Source organism: Taudactylus pleione, unplaced genomic scaffold (assembly GCF_031769625.1).
Source record: "Taudactylus pleione unplaced genomic scaffold, aTauple2 ptg000154l, whole genome shotgun sequence".
NCBI lineage: Eukaryota > Metazoa > Chordata > Amphibia > Anura > Myobatrachidae > Taudactylus > Taudactylus pleione.
Genome location: NW_028284556.1, coordinates 11,022,322 through 11,048,535, shown reverse-complemented (window position 1 = coordinate 11,048,535; position 26,214 = coordinate 11,022,322). Strand labels below are relative to the sequence as shown.

The 26,214-nt window shown below is 43.9% G+C and overlaps 1 protein-coding gene across 1 annotated transcript; it reads right to left on the bottom strand.

Moving 5' to 3' along the window:
- Positions 1–7,492: 7,492 nt before the first annotated feature.
- Positions 7,493–23,945, bottom strand: GJE1 (gap junction protein epsilon 1). The gene is made up of 3 exons (XM_088474486.1): positions 23,907–23,945; positions 21,931–22,113; positions 7,493–7,888 (listed from the first exon to the last, which is right to left on the bottom strand). The coding sequence occupies exons 1-3, from the start codon at positions 23,943–23,945 to the stop codon at positions 7,493–7,495; spliced, it is 618 nt and encodes a 205-aa protein (XP_088330612.1).
- Positions 23,946–26,214: the final 2,269 nt, after the last annotated feature.

Below are 26,214 nucleotides of genomic sequence, written 5' to 3'. Positions count from 1 at the left end.
TTATATATCCACCACCACCACCAGTATGGCCATGGGCAGACTCAGCAGGCACACACAGCAGCTCAGCGTGAAGGCGGTCTGGCAGCAGCAGCCCTGAGGTAAGGTGCATGTCAGTCCTGCTGGCCAGGCTGCCTGGCTACTGCTGTGTAAACTGTAGTAGTATAAACTTTACACATAATGCAGGGAGAGCAGAATTAGTTATAAAGTTTAAGAATTATATTTAAATACATATTTTGAGTGTACTCAAAATATTTATTATAGATACACACATTTATACTATATATACACTGTGCATATATCTAAATGTGTATATATATATATGTATCTATATATATATAGTACATATGCATATATATATATATATATATATATATATATACACATAAAAATACATATCTATATATAATAAAAAAGTATGTTAATTAAAATATATAGAAATATATATAATATATATGTGTATATATTATAAATATATATAGAGAGTATGTTTGATTTTTGCTTGTCTGAGACAACGGCAAATGAAAGTGCATATTTTTTTGATACAGGAAGGGAGGTGAAAGATTAATATTTTTATCAGGTTGCATACAAACATTGGGTCTGATTCATTTCCGATCACAACTGCGATTACGCACACAATCAGGTGATTGTTGCATTTTGCGCATGCGTATGCATCGCAGTGTGCGAACCGGCCACTGTGAAGGCTACGCAGACCAATCGCAGAGTGAATGACATGGAGTGCTGTTTGTGGGTGGTGACGGTGGGGTGGTCGGGGAAACGCAGGCATGCCACTGCTTTCGCACACCGTTTCAGGGGCGTGCATAAATTAGTCACTGCGAAACCATACGCAGTGTGAGGTCTCATAGTGTGCGTGGCTGTTGGCATTTCTGAGTAAGGTCAGGGCTTGTCCTACTGTGCATGAGGCTGCGATGTTACTTGATTGTACCGATGGTTTCGCTATTCTGCTAAGTATTACGGATGTGCTTATGGTAAAGTGGGCGTCCTTATGTAGTGCTGAGTTTGCATTGCAATCTCAGTGGTTTGGCTTGCTATCACAGTTGAACTGCGTGCGTACGCAATATTGTGATGCGTAGTGAATCAGGTCCATAATAATTACCAAACTAAATACTGACACTGGGCCAACAATGGTGCAGCAGGATCCCAATCACATTCTTTGTGGGGACTGCGGTCTGACCCCTATGTACCAAATTCCAAAAAGTGTATCTTTTTACAGTTTGGCCCCATACTTATGGAGCCATTTTTGCAGTCACAGTTCATATATTTCATATTTATTTAATAATGTGCATATTATTTTAGCTTTAATTAATATTTATTTAGTATTATTTATTATGTTTTCATGTTCTGCACCTTTTACTTTGCAAATATTAACGGTAAATATTGGAAAACTAGCAATTATCAGGTATGTTTTTGTTAAAACACTTTCTTAGTAAAATTTGTTGTATTTTATTGATAAACCATAGTTTGTATTTTTTTTTTTTATAGAACAGGTGGTGTATGCGTCATATAATCAAAGAGGGGAGGGAGATTGAGTTAAGGCCCCCATACATCAGCAATTGATTGCAGCAATCGTGCAATTTGCAATCAATTGTGTATAAAAATCTTTCCCTTTTTCAATTGATTGCAGGTTGCAGAGATGCCACAATCGATTGAAAAAGGGAAAGATTTTTATACACAATCGATTGCAAATTGCACGATTGCTGCAATCAATTGCTGATATATGAGGGCATACAGTTGAATGTAGGTGGGTAGCTATGCTTCATGGTGCTAGCCACGCCCCATGGCACAGACCACACCCCCGCACCACTGGTCACACCCCATATCAGTAATCACACCCCCTGCAGCAGCACACAATAGGCCCTTCGGAAATTTCAGCTCCAGGCCCATGAGGGCCTTAATCTGGCACTGAGCTTATGTGGCAGTATCACCAAAGATGGCGATAGTGAGCTATGGACTCTGTGTGGGACTGGAGGAATCCGCCAACACAGGGAAGAAAGCCAGGTGTGTGCTCACCTAATTGCTGCCCTTCCACATAGCCCAGGTGGGGCTGGTGCAGACAGTCCAGGTAGGACTGCAATCAGAGACCAATGTGTGCTGGGAAGCCACTGGTGGCTAGGAAGCCGGGGTTCAGACCTACAGGAGGTAGGGAGAACCCTAAACCTCTAAAAAGACTTAGATAAGACTGCAACTGGCAGCCAGCCAGCTAAAGACTAGGCCGGAGCCTGTGATGACCTGCAGGAAGCAGGACAGCTGACAATTGAGAAGCCAGAGGCCAAGCCAGGCCAGGCTAAGTATCCCAGTGTTACACTGCAGGAAGCAGAGTGTGAGACTGAGAGACTTTGGGCTATATTTGCAGGCTAGCTCCCAAGGTTAGTCAGGAGTGAAGAAGTGAGTCAGTGCCCTGAATGGGGGCTAGGCATTTGTTATTTTCTGTTCATTTGTGTTGCATCATTTTTATGCTGAAAGTAATGGGCAATTCCATTTATTCACGAAAAAGCTGTGTTGGACCCTCCTTAAAAACCTCTACACTGCAAAATGTGTCCTTCTACTGAGTTTATTACCCCACAATATTACACTTAGGACCTGATTCAGACCCGCTCGCTAGTTGCGGCCACTCTCTCCCTGCATGAATTTTGCTAAGTGACGTCAAGGCAGCCGCTCGCTCAGCAAGGCATAAGCACGCCCACTATGTCTTGGCGAGCGATCACTTTGTGTTTATAGACGCCCACCAGTCTGTCTTTAGCCGCCCACTATCGTACGTCATCTCCAGGAAGTATATACAACCATTGGTACATCAGGTTCCATCGGATCTGACGGCAGCGCTTGCAGTTCAGTGTACCCTACCGCAAGCACTGCGAGCACTTCAGTGTATTATTCAACCAGATGACAAGTACTATGACACTGCCTGTTAATTATGCACGGCCCAGAAACGGCGTGAAACTTACTACTTACTACTGCCCTGCCCGTTACCACCCACAAACGGCCTCTCCTGTCACTCATTCCACTGGGCTGTCTTTGCAGGGCGAGCGAGCAAAATCCGATCGCTCGTACTAGTTTGCGCATGTGCACTGCGAACTACATGCATGCGCACATTAGCGAATATCGTCTGCAACGAGCTGCCGCTTGCTAGTGAGCTGGTCTGAATCAGGTCCTTAGTTTGCTGTTTTGGTCCTTGGACCTTTTCTTAGTTGGTTCCTCCTTCCTCTGTTGTCTCTGCTCTTCATCTTCGCTCGGGCTTGGTTAATCTTAACGGAGTGTGGTGGGGTATAGAGGGGGGGTGCCAACTACATTCTAAAGAAATGTAAAGTGCCAGGCTCCACTCATTCACCATTTTATACCCCATTATATACTTTAGTGTCCCCTATCGACTCGGAGAAAGGGATTTATCGGTAAGTACCAAAATCCTATTTTTAAATGTACCTATTTCAAATTCTAGTAAAAATTGTTTGTCCTACAGTAGTACACTCTATCCCTCTCTCTATATTTTTTTGGTTTGTCAAAAAAATAAATATATTTGCACCCCTTTTATGGCAACTTGGCTTAATCCAGATACTAAGTTACTTTTTGTTTTTACTTTGTTCCTTATGGTCTCCAACTACAGTAGTCACTAGTTCTTCCTTTAGCTTCCTTACCTTCTTCACTCCCATGTACTCTTCCTTACATTCCCTCATTTTCCCACCCATCCTTGGTTAACACAATTTATTTGCTATTTGTTCATGCAATGTGCGACTTGTATGTATTCTTTGCTGCACTTCTTTGTTATATTACAATGTTCTGTATCTATAAGCACTATGTTGCACCTCTTCCCTCCATTCCCTATTTTATTTTCTGTAACCTCTTTCCTGATTCATTTTTTTTTCAGAAAGTAAGAAAATTGCCTTTAAAAAAAAATTAAAAATAAATATTTGAATATGTTGATTTTTTTATTTTCACTTACAATATTTGACATTCAAAATAGAAAAAAACACCTGATGACATAATAATTGATAAACCTATTAACGTAGAGTGTTCACATAGAAAGATTGTTCCTGAGATTACAAACTTTAGTTTGAAAGAAGAGATGCTCTTCATTTTTTTTAAACAAGTTGGATGGATATTTGATAAAAGTCCTGAAGATCACAGAACAAGACATTACGATTTATTTCTTATTATAAATAAAAAACCTTGTAGTATAGAAATATATTATATGGAGAAAATTTCTCTTGAAAACCCTTGTTTTTTTCAAATAAATTAAGGGGTGACTTCCCTAAGTAAGCTAAAAAAACTTGACTTTTATTCTGTAAATAGGATTATTACAGATGTGTCCTCATTCACCAATCCTCTTTGCGCCATACGGCATGAGCAGAATGTACCGCCTTGGACACTCCACCACAGGTCGTGATTCACAAACTTTTGTGCTTTTTATTTAATTTTTACCGTCTATGTTTGCATCCTAGATGCATGCAGAGTCGCTTATAGTGTCCTTGAATTAATATTTTTGTTAGTATAAAGTCGCTGATTAAGCACAACAGTACATGATGCTCACTCATATCAGTCCTCAGTCCTCAGTCTATAGCCTTTTTGGCCTGGTTCACAGACCTGCTGCATGCAATGCCAGGGTACTTGTGCATTATACATTTGTTGCATTATGATGTGACTAAGATGCATATTCAGGACAAATCTATGTGGCAGAATGCATGGCGCGACTTAGTCTCAAATCAATGGCACATCAAACAAGGCTAGTTGGCGCAATGTGAGGACAGTGGTATGTAGACATATCTGTATTTTCCAAATAAATCCTTCAGTTAGCCACAGAAAGTTTAATTTGGCCACTGACAGATGGACCAATTTGGATGAAATTCTGCCATTTGGCACTTAAGCAGATCATTTCAGAAACAATGGGGGCCTGTTAGTGTGGTCAAAAAATGACTACAGTATAAGACAGTAGAGGCCATCTTCCCACCACATTTACTGACAAGACTCTTTCTGAATATTTAATATTGGGCCAGTTGGCCTCCAGTGTCTATAGCCATTAACCATCACTCCTTACAGTCTCACAGCCTTGAGAAGTGTGTGGGGAAGCTACATACATTGGCCTTCTTTAATGAAATCAATTAGTGAACCTGCAGCAGCAACCAATCAGCTGTATTGATAACTATCCTATACCTATGAGTTTCTCACTTCTCCCAAATATCTGCCAGGGGGAAGTGACTATGATAGACATTGCTGTAGGTCAGTGAATAGCCCAGATGCTGGGAACGGCATCCTTTCAGTTCTACATCTGAGAAGGGTGTGGTTAATAATTCTAGATCGTAGAAGTAATTCCTTTTTGATTTTGCTTAATAGTTTGTGTGTTTTGCACCCCTGGACATTGACACTAAGGGGCATATTTATCAAGATTATTTTTACTAAAATATTGTGAAAACATCTGGATTTCTCATCCTTTTCACATTATTTTAGTTTCACTTAAATGTACTAAAGGGCAATTGTAAGAGAATTAGCAGAATAATTGTAATGGGAAATGTGATCTGCTCAGATTTACTAAATTTGAATTGTAAAAAAAATAACAGGGAAAGCCTTGTGATAATAACGGCACCTGAAGATGGCATTATTATTAGGGCTTTCCCCCATTTCACCGACTTCTGCTCTAACAGGCAGAGCAGAGTCGGGAGCCGGCACCTGTGATCAGCCTTGTGTGTCTGAATAGACCACAAGCTGATCACAGTAAAAAAAAAAATATTTAAAGGACAAAAAAAAATACCTGCACCCAGGGACTGGTGATCAGTGATCCGATGAGCTCTGTGGCTCCAATCAGGTGATCGCTGGGCTACTGTTCTGTGACTCCGGCATCTGATGTGTGCTGTAAACCGAGTGGAGTCACAGAGGAGCTCACCAGATCACAGGGTATGGTTAGGGGGGAGTTTATTGCCGTATTGCCGTAGCCGGCGGCAATACTCTCAGGGTATTTTTTGCGATAAAGGACTGTTTGGAGAGGATTTGCAGGGACAGGGCTTTCTTTCATGCTCTGTCCTTGCGTGCGATATTGATACATCCTTGCAAAGTATTGAAATATCGCATTGTGAATTTGGTTGATATTATCACATCCTATCTGAGATGCGGATTGTGATAAATAATAATAATAATCTACAGTATCTCATGTTTAAATCCATTCCAAACATTAACTTAACAGTTTTAACTCATTTGCCAGCTCCTAGAATACAGACATACAAAGTAAATGTTTTATACAGTAGCACAGCATGCCAGTAGTGACAACACAGGTTGTATGTTGGTTGTTACAAATAGAAAAACAGACATATGCGTGCATGAGTGTATTATATATATAGCTTAGTTGTGTGTATGTATATATATATATATATATATACACATACACACAACTAAGCTATTCTTACTTGCAAAATCACAAAACTTGGCTTTTTGACCTTCACAGTAGAGTGCACCGCAAAATCTGCATTTCTATAAAATATATTAGTTCCGATTATTATGATGTCTTCAGAAACGACTCCCTTATAAAAATTAAAACTGAGATTTAGCAGGCTCTGATCCTGTATATTGTATGAAGAGATTGTTATTTATGAAATTTAAAAAAAAAAATTTTTTGTGTGAGTGAACAGGTGGAACAGAAAAAAATAAACATATAAAAAAAAGAATGTAAATATAAAACCCCTAGAATCCTTTTGGCTAGCATGCACTGGGATATACGCTAAAAACCTATAAGTATACTATTTTCAATTTCAACCTATATTTCAAAATGAAGTAAAGTCTATTTTTAATGCAAAGATGTAAAGAAAACCCTGGAGAACTACACAGAAAAGAAGATATCCATGCAGCATGGGTTTATTAGAGGTGACAGTTGTTCTATTTAGCTGTATTTTGACGAGGTTAATAGGAGCCATTTAGGTTTGCCTTTCCCTATGGCAGATAAAGAGAATTGTAGCTCATCACAGCAATAAACCATCGTACTTCTAGTCTTCTACATATCATGGGAGTATCAAAATACTCCCTTATCATCAACTGAAAAATATTTTTTCCCAACATTTTAGTCACAATCATACTTCTTATCAAGTATATCAAATATGTACATATTTACAATTAAATAAATCTAAGTATATTCTGTTTCTTAACACCGTAACATACTGTATGTGCACGGTAACACTGCCACGTATTAGCTCACATACAATCCTGCATAAAATTGCAGATATATTTCATAAAGTCCTTTGTAGCATTGGAGGACTTATTACACATCTAGGCCCAGATGTATCCATGAGTGATAGTCTTGCTATCACTTGTTACTAATCTTAAATGGTGCTCCAACCAATCAGCTCCTAACTGTCATTTTTCAAACATATAACCGTTAGGAGCTGATTGGTTAGAGCACCATTTAAGATTAGCAAGGAGTGATAACAAGAATATCACTCCTTGATAAATCTGGGCCTTAGTATGAGCATCAGAAAAATAATAGGTGATAAGGGTGTAACGGTCACTGATTGTTTAAAAATCCCAACCGCCGGCATAGGATCTCAAAAATCTCAGCTACACACAATATCATTGTAATTACTGTAAAGGTATACATAGCAATGAGGAAGATTGTTTTCTCAAAGTGCTCAGGAACCATACACCTGGTAAGATTATATTTTTTATCAAGGCTTCCTGCATCACATTTAAAGATTGGATTTACTTGGAAGCCAAAGAGATGACTCTGCAGCCAAAAAGCTACAACTTCCAAAGTAATCCTTAACAGAACAGAGATAATATAAAAAACGGTGTAAACAGGCTTCTGAAGTATGTCTTCTTGATCAATACTCTTGCAGGCTGCGTAGAGATGGAAGACTGCTCCGGGAACTAGTACGGTTACCAGCTGTAGGGCCCAAAATACCTGCAGCATAGAACAGAACAGTTTGATTTGTAGTCTCTAATTTATAAGACAGGGGCACAGATCCCATTATAAATACAGAAGTAAATTCTGTTCTTGTAGAAAATAAAGCACAATTTAAAATAGAGAATATATTCCACTCTTCATTAATAAAATCCAGTCATTAAACCACTTCAATGTTAAGTCATGCACTGCGTCTTCCCCATACATGCCTACCCTCCCGGTTTTCGCGGGAGGCTCCCGACTTTTCGGGAAGGGTAGGCACTTCTCCCCCATTCTGCCCACTTCCTAGTGAAGTGGGCAGAATGGGGAGAATTGCCGCGGCGATCGCGGGTCCCTGTGTAAGGCGTGGGGCTTAATGACGTGATTCTTCATGAATCGCATCATTCAGAGTCGTACCCTATTTAAATTAGTACCAATTGCGGATGTTTATCACGCAGGGGCGGGTCTTAATGACGCGACCCATCAGGCCCCGCCCCTGTCGCAACCCACCTGCTTCTCTTCCCCAAGCTTCTCCCGGGGAGGAGAAAAGAAAGGTAGGCAACTATGCTCTCCCCATTTGCACATTAGCTACACTTTTCCTCTTATAAGAGTGCATGTCATATGCAGGTACAGTAAAGGAAAGTTCCACTTAGCATTGCACTCATTCACTTAGCTTGCTTTTAGAATTATAAGATAATGAAAGTCATGCAAAACAAGTGCTTGAAACCCTGGAGTATGTGTGGTTTAATTGTTGCAATAAAGATCAGTGCTTCTCTTTGGGCACACTAACAGTGCATGCAGGGCTGCCATCGGGGGAGACCCGAGCTTGGCTACTACCAGGGGCAGATTGACCCACTGGGAGCTCAGGACAGTTCCCACTGGGCCAGCCCCCCTGTCCCATCAGTGGCATGCAACAGCCACTGGCTCCCCCCTGTGCCAGGCCGATTCATAGGCCCGGTAACACGGGCATGTACTGGTTCCTGTGTGCCCTTTCACTTGGCCCCTCTCCTTCCAGCAAGAGGTGCAATAAAGTTTTTTTCTTTATTGTGACGCAGCATGTGACGAACAGCTGGAAGACAGGATAAAGTAAGTGAATGACTGTGGCCTGGAGCCATAGAGAGACTGAAAGGGGCTGGAGAGACATGCTAGGACTACAGAGACAGAAGGGAGCCTGAGAGACATGCTGGGGCTATAGAGACAGAAGGGAGCTTGAGAGACACGCTGGGGCTATAGAGACAGAAGGGGGCCTAAGAGACACGCTGGGGCTGGAGAGACATGCTATGGCTACAGAGACAGAAGAGGGCCTGAAAGACACGCTGGGGCTATTGACACAGAAGGGGCTGGAGAGACATGCTGGGGCTACAGAAACAAAAATGGCCAAGAAAGACACACTGGGGCTATAGAGACAGAAGGGGGCCTGGGAGTCATGCTGAGTCTATAAAGACAAAAGGGGGTTTGAGAGGCACGCTGGGGCTATAGATACAGAAGGGGGCCTGAGAGAAATGCTAGGGCTACAGAGACAGAAGGGGGCCTGAGAGACATGCTGGGGCCGCAGAGTGAAGAAGAATAGCTGAAAGACAGGATAAGGTAATTGAATGACTGTGGCCTGGAGCCGGAGAGACAGAAAGGGGCAGGAGAGACATGCTAGGGCTATAGAGACAGAAGGGGGCCTGAGAGACACACTGGGGATATAAAGACAGAAGGGGCTGGCAAGACATGCTAGGGCTATAGAGACAGAAGAGGGCCTGAGAGACATGCTGGGGCTATAGAGACAGAAGAGACACACTGGAGCTATAGAGACAGAAGGGGGCATGAGAGACATGCTGGGGCTATAGAGACAGAAGAAAGCCAGAGAGACACTAGGGAGCTGCATTGGAGACAGAAGGAGGTTGCAGAGAGAAAAGTGGGCTAGAGTGACACACTGGGGCTGAAGAGATGCTGGACCTGTAGATGCACAAGGAGACTGGAGTGACAAAAGGGGCTGGAGAGACATGATGGGGCTGGGGGATGCTCTGCCGATTATGTCAGTCCTGGGCCCCACAATTTCTGATGGCAGCCCTGAGTGCATGTCTTCCTTATGTCCTTGCTGGAGCACAGGTGTATTTATTACTGATTGACTCACTTTAAAATATTCACAGGTGGTTTAAAAATATTTCACTTGTGATTATGTGAGTTATGTGAGGAGACCTGGAAAACACACACTGTAAATGTGTCCCGAGGACTCGATTTGAGAAGCACTGATGTAAATCATTACAGAGGAAATTACCCTGCTTTTTGCAGCCATGGCCATATTTTAAATTAGGCAACTAGTTCAAACTCAGGGCCTGATTCACTATCGATTGCAACTGCGAATACAATAGCGATTACGCACGCAATTCAACTGCGATAGTATGCTAATCCATTGCAATCACTATGCCGTCACAGCATAACATAAGGATGCCCACTACCTTACACACATCCGTAATGTTTAGCAAGACTGCAAAACCATTGGTACAATCGAGTACCATTGCAGCCTCACGCACTCTTGCATAAGCTCTGACCTTACTCAGAAATTGCTAACGTCATCGCACGCTATGAGTCCTCAGGCTGCGTAGGGCATCGCAGTGGCTAATTTATGCATGCAACAGCATTCAAACACAATGGCACGCCCGCGTTTTGCCGACCCCCCATCACCATCCACAAACGGCACTTCCCGTCAATCACTCTGCATGGTTACTGCGATCGCACGCACACTGCGATGCATACGTAATCGCATGCGTACTCGCAGTTGCAATCGGTAATGAATCAGGCCCTCAATTCATTCAAACGCTGTATTCAGTCTATGTAAGTTTGTTCTAGTATTTATAATGCTTTTCATTCACTTAATTGCACTCCGAACTGTGGGTCTGATTCATTACAGATCGCAACTGCAACAGTGTATGCAATGGTGCGTACTGTGTATGCGCATGCACCGCAATGCGCGTGCGTGAGTTAGCATTGCGATCGCACTGCGATCAGCTACGCAGATACACAGCCATCGCAGACCGAGTGACGGGACGTCAGCGTTTGGGGGTGGTGACGGAGGAGTGGTTGGAGAAACGCAGACGTGCCTGTCCATTTGAACGCTGTTGCATGGGCGTGCATACATTAGCCACTGCGACGGCATACACAGCTTATGTACTCACTGCATGCGATGGGTTTAGCAATTTCTGAGTAAAGTCAGACCTGTTCTGCGTGAGGGGCCAATGTTACTCGATGTTCCCGAAGTATATGCAGGACTGTAAGGTATTATAGATGTGAGATAGCGGTAGTGGCCATCTCTAAGCTGGCTGTGCAATGGCATGCGTGATCGCAGCCGCGACTGCAATAACTATAAGTAATAAATCAGGCCCTGTATTTCTTTTAAAATCAAGGAATGTTTGTTCCAAAATATTGCAGTCATTTGTCTAGCTGGCCAACAATGCTGAAGTCTTCCAATATGGCCAGTCCCTGCATCAGTTGTTATATGTATATCTAATGCTGCATACACACGTAATGATTTTCTGTCCAGCCAACCAACTAGTTGATTGGTTGGAATGAAAATCTGGTAACGTATGGGAGTAATTGATGATCAGAAATTTGCTCCTAAATGCCAGAAAACAAATGAAAATGGACATTCAGTCAAGTTTGTTAAATGTTTGATCTAAACAATTTGTTCAAACAACAGTTTTTGTTCAATTTCCAGCGTTTGGGAGCAAATTGCTGATTGTCATTTGCTGTCATACCTTACCAGATTTTCATTCCAACCAATCAACTAGTTGGCTGGTTGGACAGAAAATCTTTACGTGTGTACCCATCTTAAATCTTTTAGTCACATACTCGTGATTTTCTCAGGGCCGTAGCTAGGGTAGTGCGCCGGTGCCATCGCACAGGGCACCACAGGTCAGGGGGCGCTGTTTGGACCTGTAAGATGTCTATTTATTATAATTCTCACTTGTAACTTCCTCTAATTTCATCCCCAGCATCTCCTGGCCTCCCCTATCTCTTCCCTGGTCCTTCCCCATGAGACCATTACCCTTTTTTGGGTGCATTATGTGCCTTTGAAAAATGAGGGGAGCACCAATGCTACTTCTGGCACAGGGCACCAAAAAGTCTAGTTACGGCTCTGGATTTTCTGAACATAATTATTATTCTCACTGTGACTGTGAGAAATACATGGCTTCCATTATATAACAAGGACATACAAGGTGTACATACAAAATGCAGATGTGACAACAAAAGATAGGGAGAGCAATGCTAAAGTGGGATTGGGTGAGATGTGAATGTGTACCAGTCTCAGTATTGGTGCGAGAAAAGAATAGCAAATGTGGCTCAAGAAGAGCGAGTGTGGCTTAAATTAAGGCAGTTTTCATTAAATATTGTGAAATGGCACTTTTCGCATGGTGAAAATGCATGAAATGTACTAAACTGTTACAGGATTAGATATCCGCCAAGAAAATGTTCACACTGTAAAATAGCCTAACTTCACAGTTTTTTTTTTTAACTTATGCTTTTCAAATGTATCAAGCACAGAAAGATTTTAATTTTCCAAAAATTATTGCTTTAGCAAACTTTTGATGGTGAGTTAGGTAGAATTTCATGAAAATGCAGGGGCAAAGGTCACCACTAGTCACTTCACAGGATGTAGTCTGGAAACCGACGGTCTAAATGCCGACCGCCGGCTTCCAGACTGCTTTATCCCGACTAGGGATGAATGACAGGCGTCTAAATGTAGACGCCTGTAATTTGCCCGACGTCTGGAGACCGGCGCCCGGCATCCCGATCGAGCGGATGCCGGGCACCACAGCGGACAGCCGCGGGGGGGGGAGGGTTAAGGTAAGATATCCCGGGGGGGGACTTAGGGTTAGGCAACCCCCCGGGAGGTTAGGCTTAGGGTTAGGCACCCCCGGGGGGAGGTTATGGTTAGACACCCCCCGGGGGACTTAGGTTTAGGCAGCGGGGAAGGGGGGTTAGGGTTAGGCACAGGGGGGGGAGGTTAGGGTTAGGCACCCCTAAGGAGAGTTAGGGTTAGGGGGGGTTAGGTTAGGTAAGTAAATACGATCGGGATTTCCTCCTTTGTCGGGCAGCCGCTGTCGGGAATTGAACCGCCGGCCATGCGGTAATACATATCACACCCTCACTTCACTACCCAAAGCTGCTATGGAACTACACATCCCAGCATGCCCTGCTACAGTTTTGCTGTTAGGGAATGCTGAAACTGTGGCAGGACATGCTGGGATATGTAGTTACACAGCAGCTGGAGTGACACAAGTTGCCTGCCCCTGACCCACTAGTTACTTCACCACCCATTAAAACATGATGACTTGATATCTTTAATTTATTTGCCATATCCAGGAGCAGCAATAAAATGAATGAAAAATACTATTCCCAAGTAACTATATAACATTTACGTTTGACCTATAAGTCAGTCCATTTTCACACAGCTTGTTTTTTATTGTCTCCATTGGTGCTGTAAAATAATTCTGTGTCATGTACATAATTTATCGTACAATATAATAGCTTTGAAATAGTTTTAAAATACCTGTATTTGTTACATTTGAGTCACCTTTGCTATAGATATTTTTCATGGACTTATGCTGAGGCCATTTTCAACTTTTTTACTTGTCCCTGAAAATAGACTTTTCCAATTTGAATTCACCTTGATACAGTCAAGTGAAAAGTCTTTTATTAACAGTGTATGTAATATTCAGTAGATGGGAGTAAATAAACTTCTACTTGCATGAAGATAGCCATGGTAATATATCAGATACCATGTACTGGCAGAAGCATGGCCGGTTTTGTATTTAAAACATGCCCAATAAACAGCGGATTGGTCTTACTTGGATGATTATAGGCAGATGTGGACATTATTGGGGCACATATGCTCTCTGGGCCTGATTCAGTATGGACTGCATTTACGATCGCAGCTGCGTAATCGCATACAATGCAGCTGCGAAAATATGCTAATGCCTGCCACCGCTCAGCCAGCATAGAGACGCCCACTACTGCTTTCTCTCATCCATAATACCTCTCAGTCCTGCTTATACATCGGTACCATGGAAGCACATCGGCCCGTCACACACAATTACAGCAGCTCTGACCCGTCGCAGATATTGCAAGTCTCATCGATCGCACGCAGAAGGCTCTCAAGCTGCGTAGGCAATCACAGTGGCTAATGTATGCACGTCCATGTGACAGCGTTCACATGGACAGACACGCCTGCATTTCTCCAACTACTCCCCCGTCACCACCACCACCACCGTCACCATCACCAAACGCTTACGGCCTGTCACTCCTATCAGCGTGCGAGATTGCAGTGCAAACACAGCACACGTGCAGTGCGGTGCGTTCGCAGTGGCGAACGATCTCTCGATCTGCGTATATAGTTGCAATTGTGATCGTTGCTGAATCAGACCCTCTGTCAAGATCTATCAGCTGTATTATTGGACCTATATACTGTACACTGCATTCTAGTGTCTCTCTGTTCTTAGTCTTATAGTGTAAGACTATTGCTGCTTATGAGCAGTTAACCCTTTACATTTTCCATTGGGAAGAGCTACTAAACAGTAATATTTCTCACTGTACTACTGTACCTAGTTATATAATTACGCTTCAACTGTGATCTTTTTGGGATTATAATAGTTGCTATAATGTAAAGATAAAGTGACCTATTCATAATATAATATTTGGTGGATATTCCATGAAAACAGCTATTTTTGGGGTGTACCCACAAATATCAAGGATCCACCAGATGTAATATGGAGGGATCACAGCAGATATCCCTGATATCTGCCGTGGTTCCTCCATTTTCTTCTGCAAATGCAATCCCCACAGGTTTCTATGGGGGCTGCTGAGCTGCCAGATTTGCCAAGCTCCAGAATGAGCAGCATTAGCCCCAATAAGATTACTACAGATGTGCCCTCACTCGTCTTTGCTGCAGTCGTGCCAAACAGCTTCTCTCGTCGCGCCTGCTCCTGTGAGATTCTGCTAGCACCCAGCAACATTGTTGCAGTTTTTTTTTTTTAAAACATGTATCTAAGTCATATAGAAGAGGATAATAGGCGCTCAAGGTATGGTATGGTGTGGGGATTGGGATGTATGCAGGTAGGTGTGGATTGGTGTACAGACCAGACTGGGATGGGTTCAGTGAAAATATCTTTAATTAGGGTGTACAAAACTTAAGTGTGTGGAAAGGATCCGCTCAGTGGTAAGTCATTACACAGTGTATCAAACGTTCATAAAAGTTTCAGGTGTGCATAAAAGTTCCAAACGTGTTTTTGTGTTCCCCAAGGTGTGGGTTCAGGCAGTCCTTGGTAGGTTAGTATGAGGAAGTCTTTGGGGGAGTGCCTACTCAGTGGGGGATGTAAATAGGCCTTTTCAGGGGGTCTACTTTCTGTGCAATTCACATGCTACCCCTTGCTGGACCTATGGTCAACAGTCTTAGGGACCGAGTGTTTGCAGGGATGTGCTCTGTGCAGTCCCTCTCTAAGTATGTGTGTACTGTGGCGTCCCACGGTAGGCATGCAGGGTAGACCTACCGGTAGGTAAGCGGTCCTCTGGGTCCCGGCGGATACCTGTTGCTGTTTAGTGGGTGCTGGTTGCCTGTCCCTTGCTGGGTGTACAGGGAGGCGCTCGCGTGGTCCCTAGGTCACCACGGTGACTGCCGTGGGTGTCTGCTCCAGTCAGTGTGGTTGTTCCAGTATATGTGTCGCCAGTGTGCGACGGCCCAGTTGTCATGCTTGCTTGCGTGTCCTGTGTACAGGGCTGCCATCAGAGATTGTGGGGCCCGGGACTGTCAAAATAGGCAGGGCCCCTCTCCTTGGGTTGGGGGGAGGGTGGCAGTTTATCAGAGGTGGGTATTAACATGAGAGCGAGAGAGTGGGGTGAGGGTATGAGAGCAAGGTGTGGATGTGAGATCAGGGTAAAAGTGGGATTGCAGGGTGAGGGTGGGAATGCAGGGTAAAGGTGGGAATGCAAGGTGAGAGTGGGAATGCAAGGTAACATTGGGAATGCAGGGTAAAAGTGGGAATGCAGGGTAAAAGTGGGAATGTAGGGTGAGGGTGGAAATGCAGGGTGAGGGTGGAAATGCAGGTTGAGGGTGGGAAAGCAGCGTGAGGGTGGGAAAGCAGCGTGAGGGTGGGAAAGCAGGGTGAGGGTGGGAATGCAGGGTAAAAGTGGGAATGCAGAGTGAGGGTGGGAATGCGCAGGGTGAGGGTGGGAATGCAGGGTATGGGTGGGAATGCAGGGTAAAAGTGGGATTGCAGGGTAAAAGTGGGAATGCAAGGTGAGAGTGGGAATGCAAGGTGAGAGCGCGAATGCAAGGTAAAATTGGGAATGCAGGGTAAAAGTGGGAATGCAGGGTAAAAGTGGGAATGCAGGGTGAGGGTGGAAATGCAGGGTGAGGGTGGGAAAGCAGGGTGAGGGTGGGAATGCAGGGTAAAAGTGGGAATGCAGAGTGAGGGTGGGAATGCACAGGGTGAGGGTGGAAATACGCAGGGTGAGGGTGGTAAAGCAGGGTGAGGGTGGGAATGTAGAGTGAGGGAGGAAAAGCAGGGTGAGGATGGGAATGCAGGGTGAGGATGGGAATGCAGGGTAAAAGTGGGAATGCAGGGTAAAAGTGGGAATGCAGGGTGAGGGTGGGAATGCAGGGAAAAAGTTGGACAGCAGGGTAAAAGTGGGAATGCAGGGTAAAAGTGGGAATGCAGGCTAAAAGTGGGAATGTAGGGTGAGGGTGGGAATGCAGGGTAAAAGTGGGAATGCAGGGTAAGGGTGGGAATGCAAGGTGAGGGTGGGAATGCAGGGTAAAAGTTGGACAGCAGGGTAAAAGTGGGAATGCAGGGTAAAAGTGGGAATGCAGGGTGAGGGTGGGAATGCAGGGTGAGGGTGGGAAAGCAGGGTGGGAATGCAGGGTAAAAGTGGGAATGCAGGGTGAAAGTGGGAATGCAGGGTGAGGGTGGGAATGCAGGGTGAGGGTGGGAAAGCAGGGTGAGGGTGGGAATGCAGGGTAAAAGTGGGAATGCAGGGTAAAAGTGGGAATGCAAGGTGAGAGCGCGAATGCAAGGTAAAATTGGGAATGCAGGGTAAAAGTGGGAATGCAGGGTAAAAGTGGGAATGCAGGGTGAGGGTGGACATGCAGGGTGAGGGTGGAAATGCAGGGTGAGGGTGGGAAAGCAGGGTGAGGGTGGGAATGCAGGGTAAAAGTGGGAATGCAGAGTGAGGGTGGGAATGCGCAGGGTGAGGGTGGAAATACGCAGGGTGAGGGTGGTAAAGCAGGGTGAGGGTGGGAATGTAGAGTGAGGGAGGAAAAGCAGGGTGAGGATGGGAATGCAGGGTGAGGATGGGAATGCAGGGTAAAAGTGGGAATGCAGGGTGAGGGTGGGAATGCAGGGTAAAAGTTGGGCAGCAGGTTAAAAGTGGGAATGCAGGGTAAAAGTGGGAATGTAGGGTGAGGGCGGGAATGCAGGGTGAGGGTGGGAAAGCAGGGTGAGGGTGGGAATGCAGGGTAAAAGTGGGAATGCAGGGTGAAAGTGGGAATGTAGGGTGAGGGTGGGAATGCAGGGTGAGGGTGGGAATTCAGGGTAAAAGTGGGAATGCAGGGTGAGGGTGGGAATACGCAGGGTGAGGGTGGAAAAACAGGGTGAGGGTGGGAATGCGCAGGGTGAGGGTGGAAGAGCAGGGTGAGGGTGGGAATGCACGGTGAGGGTGTGAATGCAGGAATCTCTGTACCTGTATGGGAAGTGGAACCCCCGCAGCCTCTCCTGCTCCTGGCCGACTGAGCATTTCCTCCTCACTGTGGCCGCCACCGCTGCTGCTTCTCCCTCTCCCTCGGCTGCTTTCTTCTTGGCCCAGCCTCTCCCCGCTGGCTTGGGGTTGCCGGACTGGCTGCCACTCAGAGTGTCTCCCAGAGAGAGGGGCCCGGAGGCAGCGGAATTTTGAATTTGGTGCCGGCCGCGAGTTAATCGGAGATTGCGGACCGGCAGCCAATCAGGACCCGCCGCTTTGGCCTCTCCTGATTGGCTGCCGGTCCGTGAGCTATGATTGGCTCACGGCCAGCGCCACTTTCAAAAATCCTTCAGCGCTTATCCAGTAAGCATCTCATGGGGGCGTTCCACTGCCAGGCTGGCGGGCCGCCTTTCTGTCAGGGCCCGGGACTCTAGTCCTGGCAGTCCCTCCCTGATGGCGGCCCTGCCTGTGTAGGCTGGACCGTGCAGCGCTCATATGTCGCCCGGGTGTTTGCGGACTGTGTGACTGCTTAGCGCGTCTGCGTTGGGTGCAGGCATGTGGGCTTGGTTGGTGCTTGTTCATGGATTGCAGGTGGTTGTGGAAGAGACTCCCAGGGGCGCTGAGAGGGGGGGGAGCGGGTACAGATTACCCGGGCCTTGGCTTCCTGAGGGGCCCGGCGGGGGCCCGGGTCCGGCACCGCTCCCCCCCTCACAGCAGCCCAGCACACAGCGTGTGCTGAGCTGCAGTTGGAGACTGCTCGTGGGGAGCGATCAAACTGATCGCGCCCCCCCTGGCTTTGCACTTGGCTGAGGGGGCCCCCCCAGTGCGCACTTCGCTGCAAATATTTTTTTTCTCGGCAAGGGGGCGTGGCCACACCTCCCGCGATTAGGCCACACCCCCTAATACTGGGGCCCGCCAAGGCTCTTGGCAGGCCTGGAGACTCCAATGCATTTCTGCCTTTCGGCCTTTGTCAAGGAGTAGACATTACTGATTGCTGTGTGGCTGGGGTTAAATGGGACTATCTGGTCATGTGCTGCTGTGTTGGGCCAATAGGGTGTGTGGAGGGTGTGGTATTACACAGCAAAGACTGCACACCTACTATGGGACGCCACAGTACACACATACTTAGAGGGGGACCGCACAGAGCACATCCCTGCAACCACTCGGTCCCTAAGACTGTTGATCATAGGTCCAGCAAGGGGTAGCGTGTGAATTGCACAGAAAGTAGACCCCCTGAAAGGGCCTACTTAAATCCCCCACCGAGTCAGTGTTCCCCCCAAAGACTTCCTCATACTAACCTACCAAGGACTGCCTGAACCCACACCGTGGGGAACACAAAAACATGTTTGGAACTTTTATGCACGCCTGGAACTTTTATGAATGTGTAATGTGTAATGACTTACCACTGAGCGGGTCCTCTCCACACACTGCAAGTTTAAGTTTTGTACACCGCAATTAAAGATATTTTCACTGAACCCATCCCAGTCTAGTCTGTACACCAATCCACACCTACCCGCATATACCCCAACCCCCACACAACACCATACCTTGAACGCCTGTTATCCTCTTCTATATATCGTTCCATTAGAGTAGGCAATATACTCCTACCCCTGCAGCACCGCTTAGGTACCATCCCTAACCCCCCATCCCACATATGCCTACCCATCCCCCTGCACACCTCCCCTATACGCATACCACTTCAAACGAAGCACGAAGCACCCCCACCCATGTGTCTAAGTCACAATGTGATACAAATAGGACGCACCAGGAGACTGTGCTGATTAATATGATATGTGACACTTGTATATCTGTGTGTGAATAAGTCTCTGAATCAGCATACAAAGTGCTACTATGCACCGGCTGCAGCTTTTTGCACACCAAGTTCCCTTTAAAGACTGCACACAAGTTCTATTAAAAAAAAAAAAAGACGCCTGACGCTAGCAGAGTTGCACGGGACCTGGCGGCTCACTCATGCCAGGCATATTGCGCTGTATGGCTTATTAACCAAGAACAAATCTGTAAATATATATTCACCAAGTGCCTGATTTCGCACAATGGCTATATAGGTATATACCTGCAGCTGTAAAAAAAGAGGCGATTGCCAACCTCACGTAAACCAACAAATAACTGCACTGGAATATCCTAATTATGAATGGTATTTATAAAGACCAGTATAGTGTATAAACATATTTATTTAAAAGACAAGTATCAAAACAATGTTTAAAAATATTAACATATATAAATCCACATGCATTAATAGTTTTTTTAACTTGCAACTAACACAATAAAACTATTTCCTGGGAGTGCAACAATGTATCACTAAAGAACTTGCATTAATAGCAACACAGGTTATGTGTCTCTGTACAGTTCTGTTTGCATATAAACTGTGAACAACCAGGAAAAGTTAATAGGAAATACATTGTTATATTTTGAAATTATATAGGCCAACAAGATCTTTGTAGTAACCAGCAGTGATCACAATTTTTCCTTTCAGATATTAAATAGGAAATTCAATAGATATATATGCTACCGTACTTATTCCACAAACATAAGCAGACACACTCAGTGGACTGTATTCTTGAAATGTACATTTAACACCTGTCAGCCGTTCCCGCAGCTGGCAGTTCAGAGGTATTTGCCAGGGATAATCAGACACCACACACCGGCTAGCCACTGTGGTTACCTGCTCATGGTTAGTAGCCAAAAGTCTCCTACTGCCGGGGCTGGCTGCTCACCTCGGTGTCCTTGGGAGATAGATGGTTTAGTGCTCCGTACACTTGCCGCTAGATGACAGTGTGTACTGGCTGGACAGTGAAAGCCGGGAGCTTGATACTGCCTAAGCTTCCAGGCACGTTGCCGGCTGTTTTAGGGCTCAGTCCTCTGTCAGGACAATCAGAGCTGCCAATATAGCATTGAGTGGTGATACTGCAAAATAGATCCAATACAGTGAAGAGGGAAGCAATGCGTTTCATCCTCCATCGATCTGATCAGCTTTAAAAGTACCACTGTGGTGGACAAACCGCGTTGCTGCACTAAGCCAGAATCTACTGCACCCTATGCACCACCGGAGAGAGAGGAGGGGGCCCACTCCGAGTGATGTTCGCACATCTGCGCATGTGTATGGGTCGTAATGCGCATGCGCCAACCAGTCAGTGTGGTCGGAAATCGAGCGCTCGCAAAATAACGAGTGCCTATTAATTTGAGTGACAGGATGAGGCTTTTGTGGGTGGTAACAGGGGAAGGTGCTTGAAAACGGGGAGTGGAGATCCGAACGCAGGCGTGCCAAACGGTCAAAACGGGCGTTTTAAGGGTGTGCATAATTAACAAAGCAGCGTCATCGGCCACGTCACTTGGTTGTCTCTTAGCCTGAACTGTTCGCATGATTGCGGTAGGAAAATCCTACCACAAGCACTGCGAGCAGTTCAGACGCTGTTTCGTTCGCTCGCTCAGACATAGAGGCGTCAACAGACCGCAAAGAGCGAGTGCTCAATTTAAATAGCTGGCCCCTTTTTCTGAATGAGCGAGCGCAAATAGCGTCCGGCTCTGAATCAGGCCCAGAGTCTGCACTCGGGCCCCCTCCTTTCTATAACTGCCCCTGGTCAACACTGTCATCTCAACTGGGCGGGCAAATTTAAATGCCCGCTCAGGTGTAATGTCAAACCAGACATATCGAGCGGCCGATTGGTGTGTATAGTTTACCAATTGGCTGCTCTGATGGCAACTTGGTCTGCTGACCAAATCATCATTTAAATGTGTACCCAGCATAACTCTAAATGAGGCTTATGAGTGCCAATCAGTTAATGCCAACTACAGTAAGATTTTGCAGGGATTAATTTTAAAACTTTGACAGTCATTACATGACACTTTTTATTTATTAGTCACTTGATATAATTTACCTTCTGTTGTAACAAGGTCATATAAATGAGTTTTATAGTAATATAATATTAGTATAACTATGCTGACACTGCACATGCATTACCCATCTGATTTTTTGGTGTTGTGACAAGGACTACAATCATATGTATTTTTTGTAAGCATTCCGTTTATGATTTCAAGCTGTTATATATTTTGGAATGCATTCTAAAATGCTATTGTGTTCAATCTATCAACAATTGTCATCTAGCTTAATAAATAGACATGCTGAGGATAATATAAGGAAATGTAGTTTATCAAATTGCGGAGGAAGCATCATAAATTATTAGATTATTGTTATGATTTTAAGTTATTTTCATGAAAAGGGTATTAATTATATTCATTTTAATGCTTTCAGCAAACCAACATAAAGGGAAGAAGTAACAAGTCAGATTGGAGGGCAATCCATATATACCAATCATCTTGCTCACCTGTGGAGTGATCGGTCGAAACTGGTTGTAACAGAAGAGGTTGACCTCCCTCTTATCGGGATCACAGCTGAAATGCAAGGCCTCATTCCCATAGACTGCAAAGCCAAGGACACCAAGGAAAAACATTCGCACAGAACCAAAGAAAAGGGTGTGGAACTGACCAATCACCGTTGGAGGTCTTAACTTTAATAAAAAATAAATAATATTATTACAAGATGAAAACAAAATTACATAGCATTAGTTATCATTATACAGCTTCTCTCTGTTAAGCTAATTTAAAACTGACATTTCTTAAAATGAATACAACTTACATACATTCCGTCATTGATCACATATTACTCCTGTGTTGTCCATAGAAATATAATTATGCCACAAACATAAAAAAAAAACACATTTAGATCAAATTCAACATTCATTTGCCACTGAATGAAGCAATTGTTCTCATCACTGAAAAAAAGCACAATAAAACGTTCTCCTAACCAACAAACCTCTGGAGGCCTCGATTACCTATTGTATTCTATCAAAGGACAGTCAGCATTGTAGCAAAACAGAACACCATGTTTTTCCCATTGTTTTCCAACATACAGTTGATAGAAATCTCCAGAAACACCCTAGCAAATAAATAACTGGAGGCTGTCTCAGATTATGTAGGACTTTCACTAAAACATTTAACATCCAGAAACTAAACACATCACAAATATATTTGAAGAGAGCCAAGAGACAAATAATATACACTGATATGAATATGTGGGTCAAATTCCAGAAACTAATATATTTGATTCTTTACCTCCATTCAGAAAATGTAAGTGAACATATAACGCTCTCACCTCTGGCTTCGTGACCCCCATCAATGAATGTTTTAAGAAATTATTTTGATTAAGCGCAAATGAACCTGCACTGTTGACAGTGACTAGTACTGAAATATATACCTTACATCTGGCCTGTGTGTTGCAGCATTGGAGACAGATGCTATATTACATCTATAAGAATGCTACACTGTCACTTAATACTCACACATCCTTCATAGAAGTTCTTGATATAATTTAAAGACATCTCTTGTAAAATGTTATCTCGGTGTAAATCTGGAGTAATTCATGTCTCATTGCCAATTTGCTGTCACCGGACCCTGCTCACTGTTATTGCTCTCTCATGACCCTTGCTGTAGAAAACTCTTATCACTGCACATTTCTCTTTTATCTCTAGGTCCCAATCAATTTACTCTCTCAGGACAAAAAAAAGCAAAACAAAGCATAGTACATGTGGTCAGCTTGTTAATGCCCAACAAACGCAGTCAGCACAAAACTTAACATTATTATAAGTCAAGATTACAACAGTTAGAAAGTACTTAATATTAACACGTAGCCAAAGAAATCCATGGGCCATCTTTGGTTCATAACCCTCCTTAAAATAGCTTTCAACTCAGACAACACAAATGTTAGTTTTTAACATTTTAAAAATCAAAGATAGATTTTTATATATATATATAATATATATATATATATAGTAATCAATGTCATACATTAACTAGAATCAAACACAAAAAAATGTGAAAACTCATAGTTTGAAAATTACTATAGTACAGAATTTTTAATACTAAGTGCCCAAACCATTATGAATATTTTATTAATTATGAGGCTTATTTAATCATTACTATGTTTTTTTACTTGTTGATATACTAATTTAGCTATATAATGACTGCAAAACAGATAAATATATATTTTAAATATATACATACACATTACGATACATAAGAGCTAATGCATGCAGTATATACTCTATTAAACAAATATATTAGTAAACTATTTAACTTGACTTACTGTAAACATTTATTAAAGTATGATACTGGATGAAGTTGCAGACTGTATTACTTTAAGACACTGACATTAATATGCAGTGTTACTGGGTTAGTACAGCAAACCAAGTTAAGTTAGTGAATATTGATCTAAAATATTAACCATAAGCCATGAGTTACTCACCAACCTCAGTCCAGGTGTTGTGTTGTTTGGACGACCCATTCAGTCCTTCTTTGGGGTCAAGTTCATCCTTGTGCTTACAATCCCCAGGCTGATCTGGAGTAATAGAGCCAGAGAGATCCATTTCTCTGCCATTACTAAGCAGTAACTTGTACATGTAATAAAGTCAGCAATGCACCTTGACTTACTTTGCTAGCACCAGAAATATATGAAATAGCCATATTACAGCATATTCTAAACTTGGTGATTCTCTCATATATATTTTTGTTCATGCCTAAAGAGTCACAAAATCGAGAAGAACCACATACTGTGCAGTAGATCCACCAATGCATAATGCTCTGTACAATGTGCCTGAAGGCAGTGTAACGAAAACCTCAGCATCATGTGACTGTAAAAGCTCATTACAGATTGATCATTTGTACACTCTATTCAGTCTTAATAGGCTGTTATTGCAAATAAACCATCGAAGCCTTTTGCTCAGGTTACAGCTATCCAGCTAATTTTATTGCATGTTTCCTTACTGCATAACAGTACTCAGTATACATTATATGTATTCTTTTAACAATACCTGTAAACTATACAAAAAATACATGTATAACACTTGAACAATAACCTAAGTTAAGAATATTCATATATGGCAGAGGCTTAAATAGAATTTTTTTTATTATTGCACTTCAGTAGCCACAAAACTGCTGTGTTCAAAAATCCATCTGTTCCTTGTTTTCAAAAGGAAGAATACATATTTATGGCTGACAAGGGGGCATGCAAGTGGCAAGAGGACTTTTAGGGACCAATTTATCATTAAATATCTGCAGCATATTTTCTGTAAACACCCGTTTTCGGGGGATACCCGCAAATATTTAGTATCCCTTGAATGTATTATGGAGGGATATCTCTGATATCTGCTGTGGTCCCTCCATTTTCGACATAGGTTTCTAAAGGGAATGCTATGCTGTCATATTTACTAAGCTCTGGAATGCGAGGCAATCCGGAGTTTAGCCCCCTCAGCTTACGCCATCTAAAGATGGCGGGGTGCAGCTATAGCGTATGGGCTAGACTTCGCACAAATTACCAGGAGTAGCTGCCACACATGCGTGGTCTGTAGACCGCGCATGCGCAGAAGTCCCGGCACAGGAGGAGACGACCACTGATGTGGTCACGTCACTCCGAGCACATCACAGGGATGGGCTTTCGCTGCTTGTGTTACTAAATACATTCCTGCGCTAATATCGCAAACTGAAATGGGATCATTATCATGGGCATTAATATCGCGTCCAGATCGCATTGTAAATGCGATTATTGATAAATGGGCCCCTTAGAAAAAATATGTTTTATCCTGAGTACAGGAAAGATTTTTTGCTTTTCCTTTTTATTGCTTTCAGGCTATGCCATTACCACCTTCCTAGGTAAAGAGTTTCAAATTCATTACATGGGTTTAAAATAATACTTCATTATTATTATTAATTTTATTATTAGATTACATAATTGAAGCAGTTGTTCCAGGGCATTTATAGAAATACAAATTTTAGGGGCAAAGACTAGAAAAAAGCATACAAGGAGCACAAACAGTTAAAGAAAGCAGACATAAGGAACAAACAGGAAGGGGGCGGAAGGTGCAACAGACAAGAGCACAAAAAGGGGGATTCAGCTCAATGTGATGGCTGTGAAGAACCTCCGGAAGGGTTGGGCGCAGGCATTTCGCAACCAGTAATAGCACTAATTTTCTGTCGCTCCCATAGTGTACAGGAAAACTTTCGATGTTTGACTACCGCAGTAATATGTGCTGAGCACAGATGAACGTTACGGTTGCACATCGCGCTGAATTTAATTTTCGCCAGAGAGTATAGATTTATTACAACTTCCAGAAAGATAGGGAAGCTATGGATAAGATAGGTATTAGACATGTGATAGGCATATCATGGGCATAGCCAGTAGCGTCACATTGGGGGTGCGGGCCGCACCTGGGTGTCACCTGCCAAGGGGTGACACCAAGGTGCAGACTCCCCCTCAGTGACAGGAGCTGGGTGCTGCACTGTAGCATTAAGTGCAGCACTCGGCTTCTGACACTGTGAGGGAGCCAGCACTACACACAGGGCAGTTATAAACCTCCGGGAACCCCCTTCCCAAGTAATAAGCACATTACCACGGGGATGCCTAACCCTAAATTACCCCCCGGGAGCCCCTAACCTATCCCCCCCCCCCCCGGCGGCTGTCCGCGCCCGGCTTACCTTCGATCGGTAAGCCTGGTGTCGGGCTCCCGGCGTAGGTCTAATGACAGGCATTAGTACGATGCTGGGATTAGAAAGTCGAG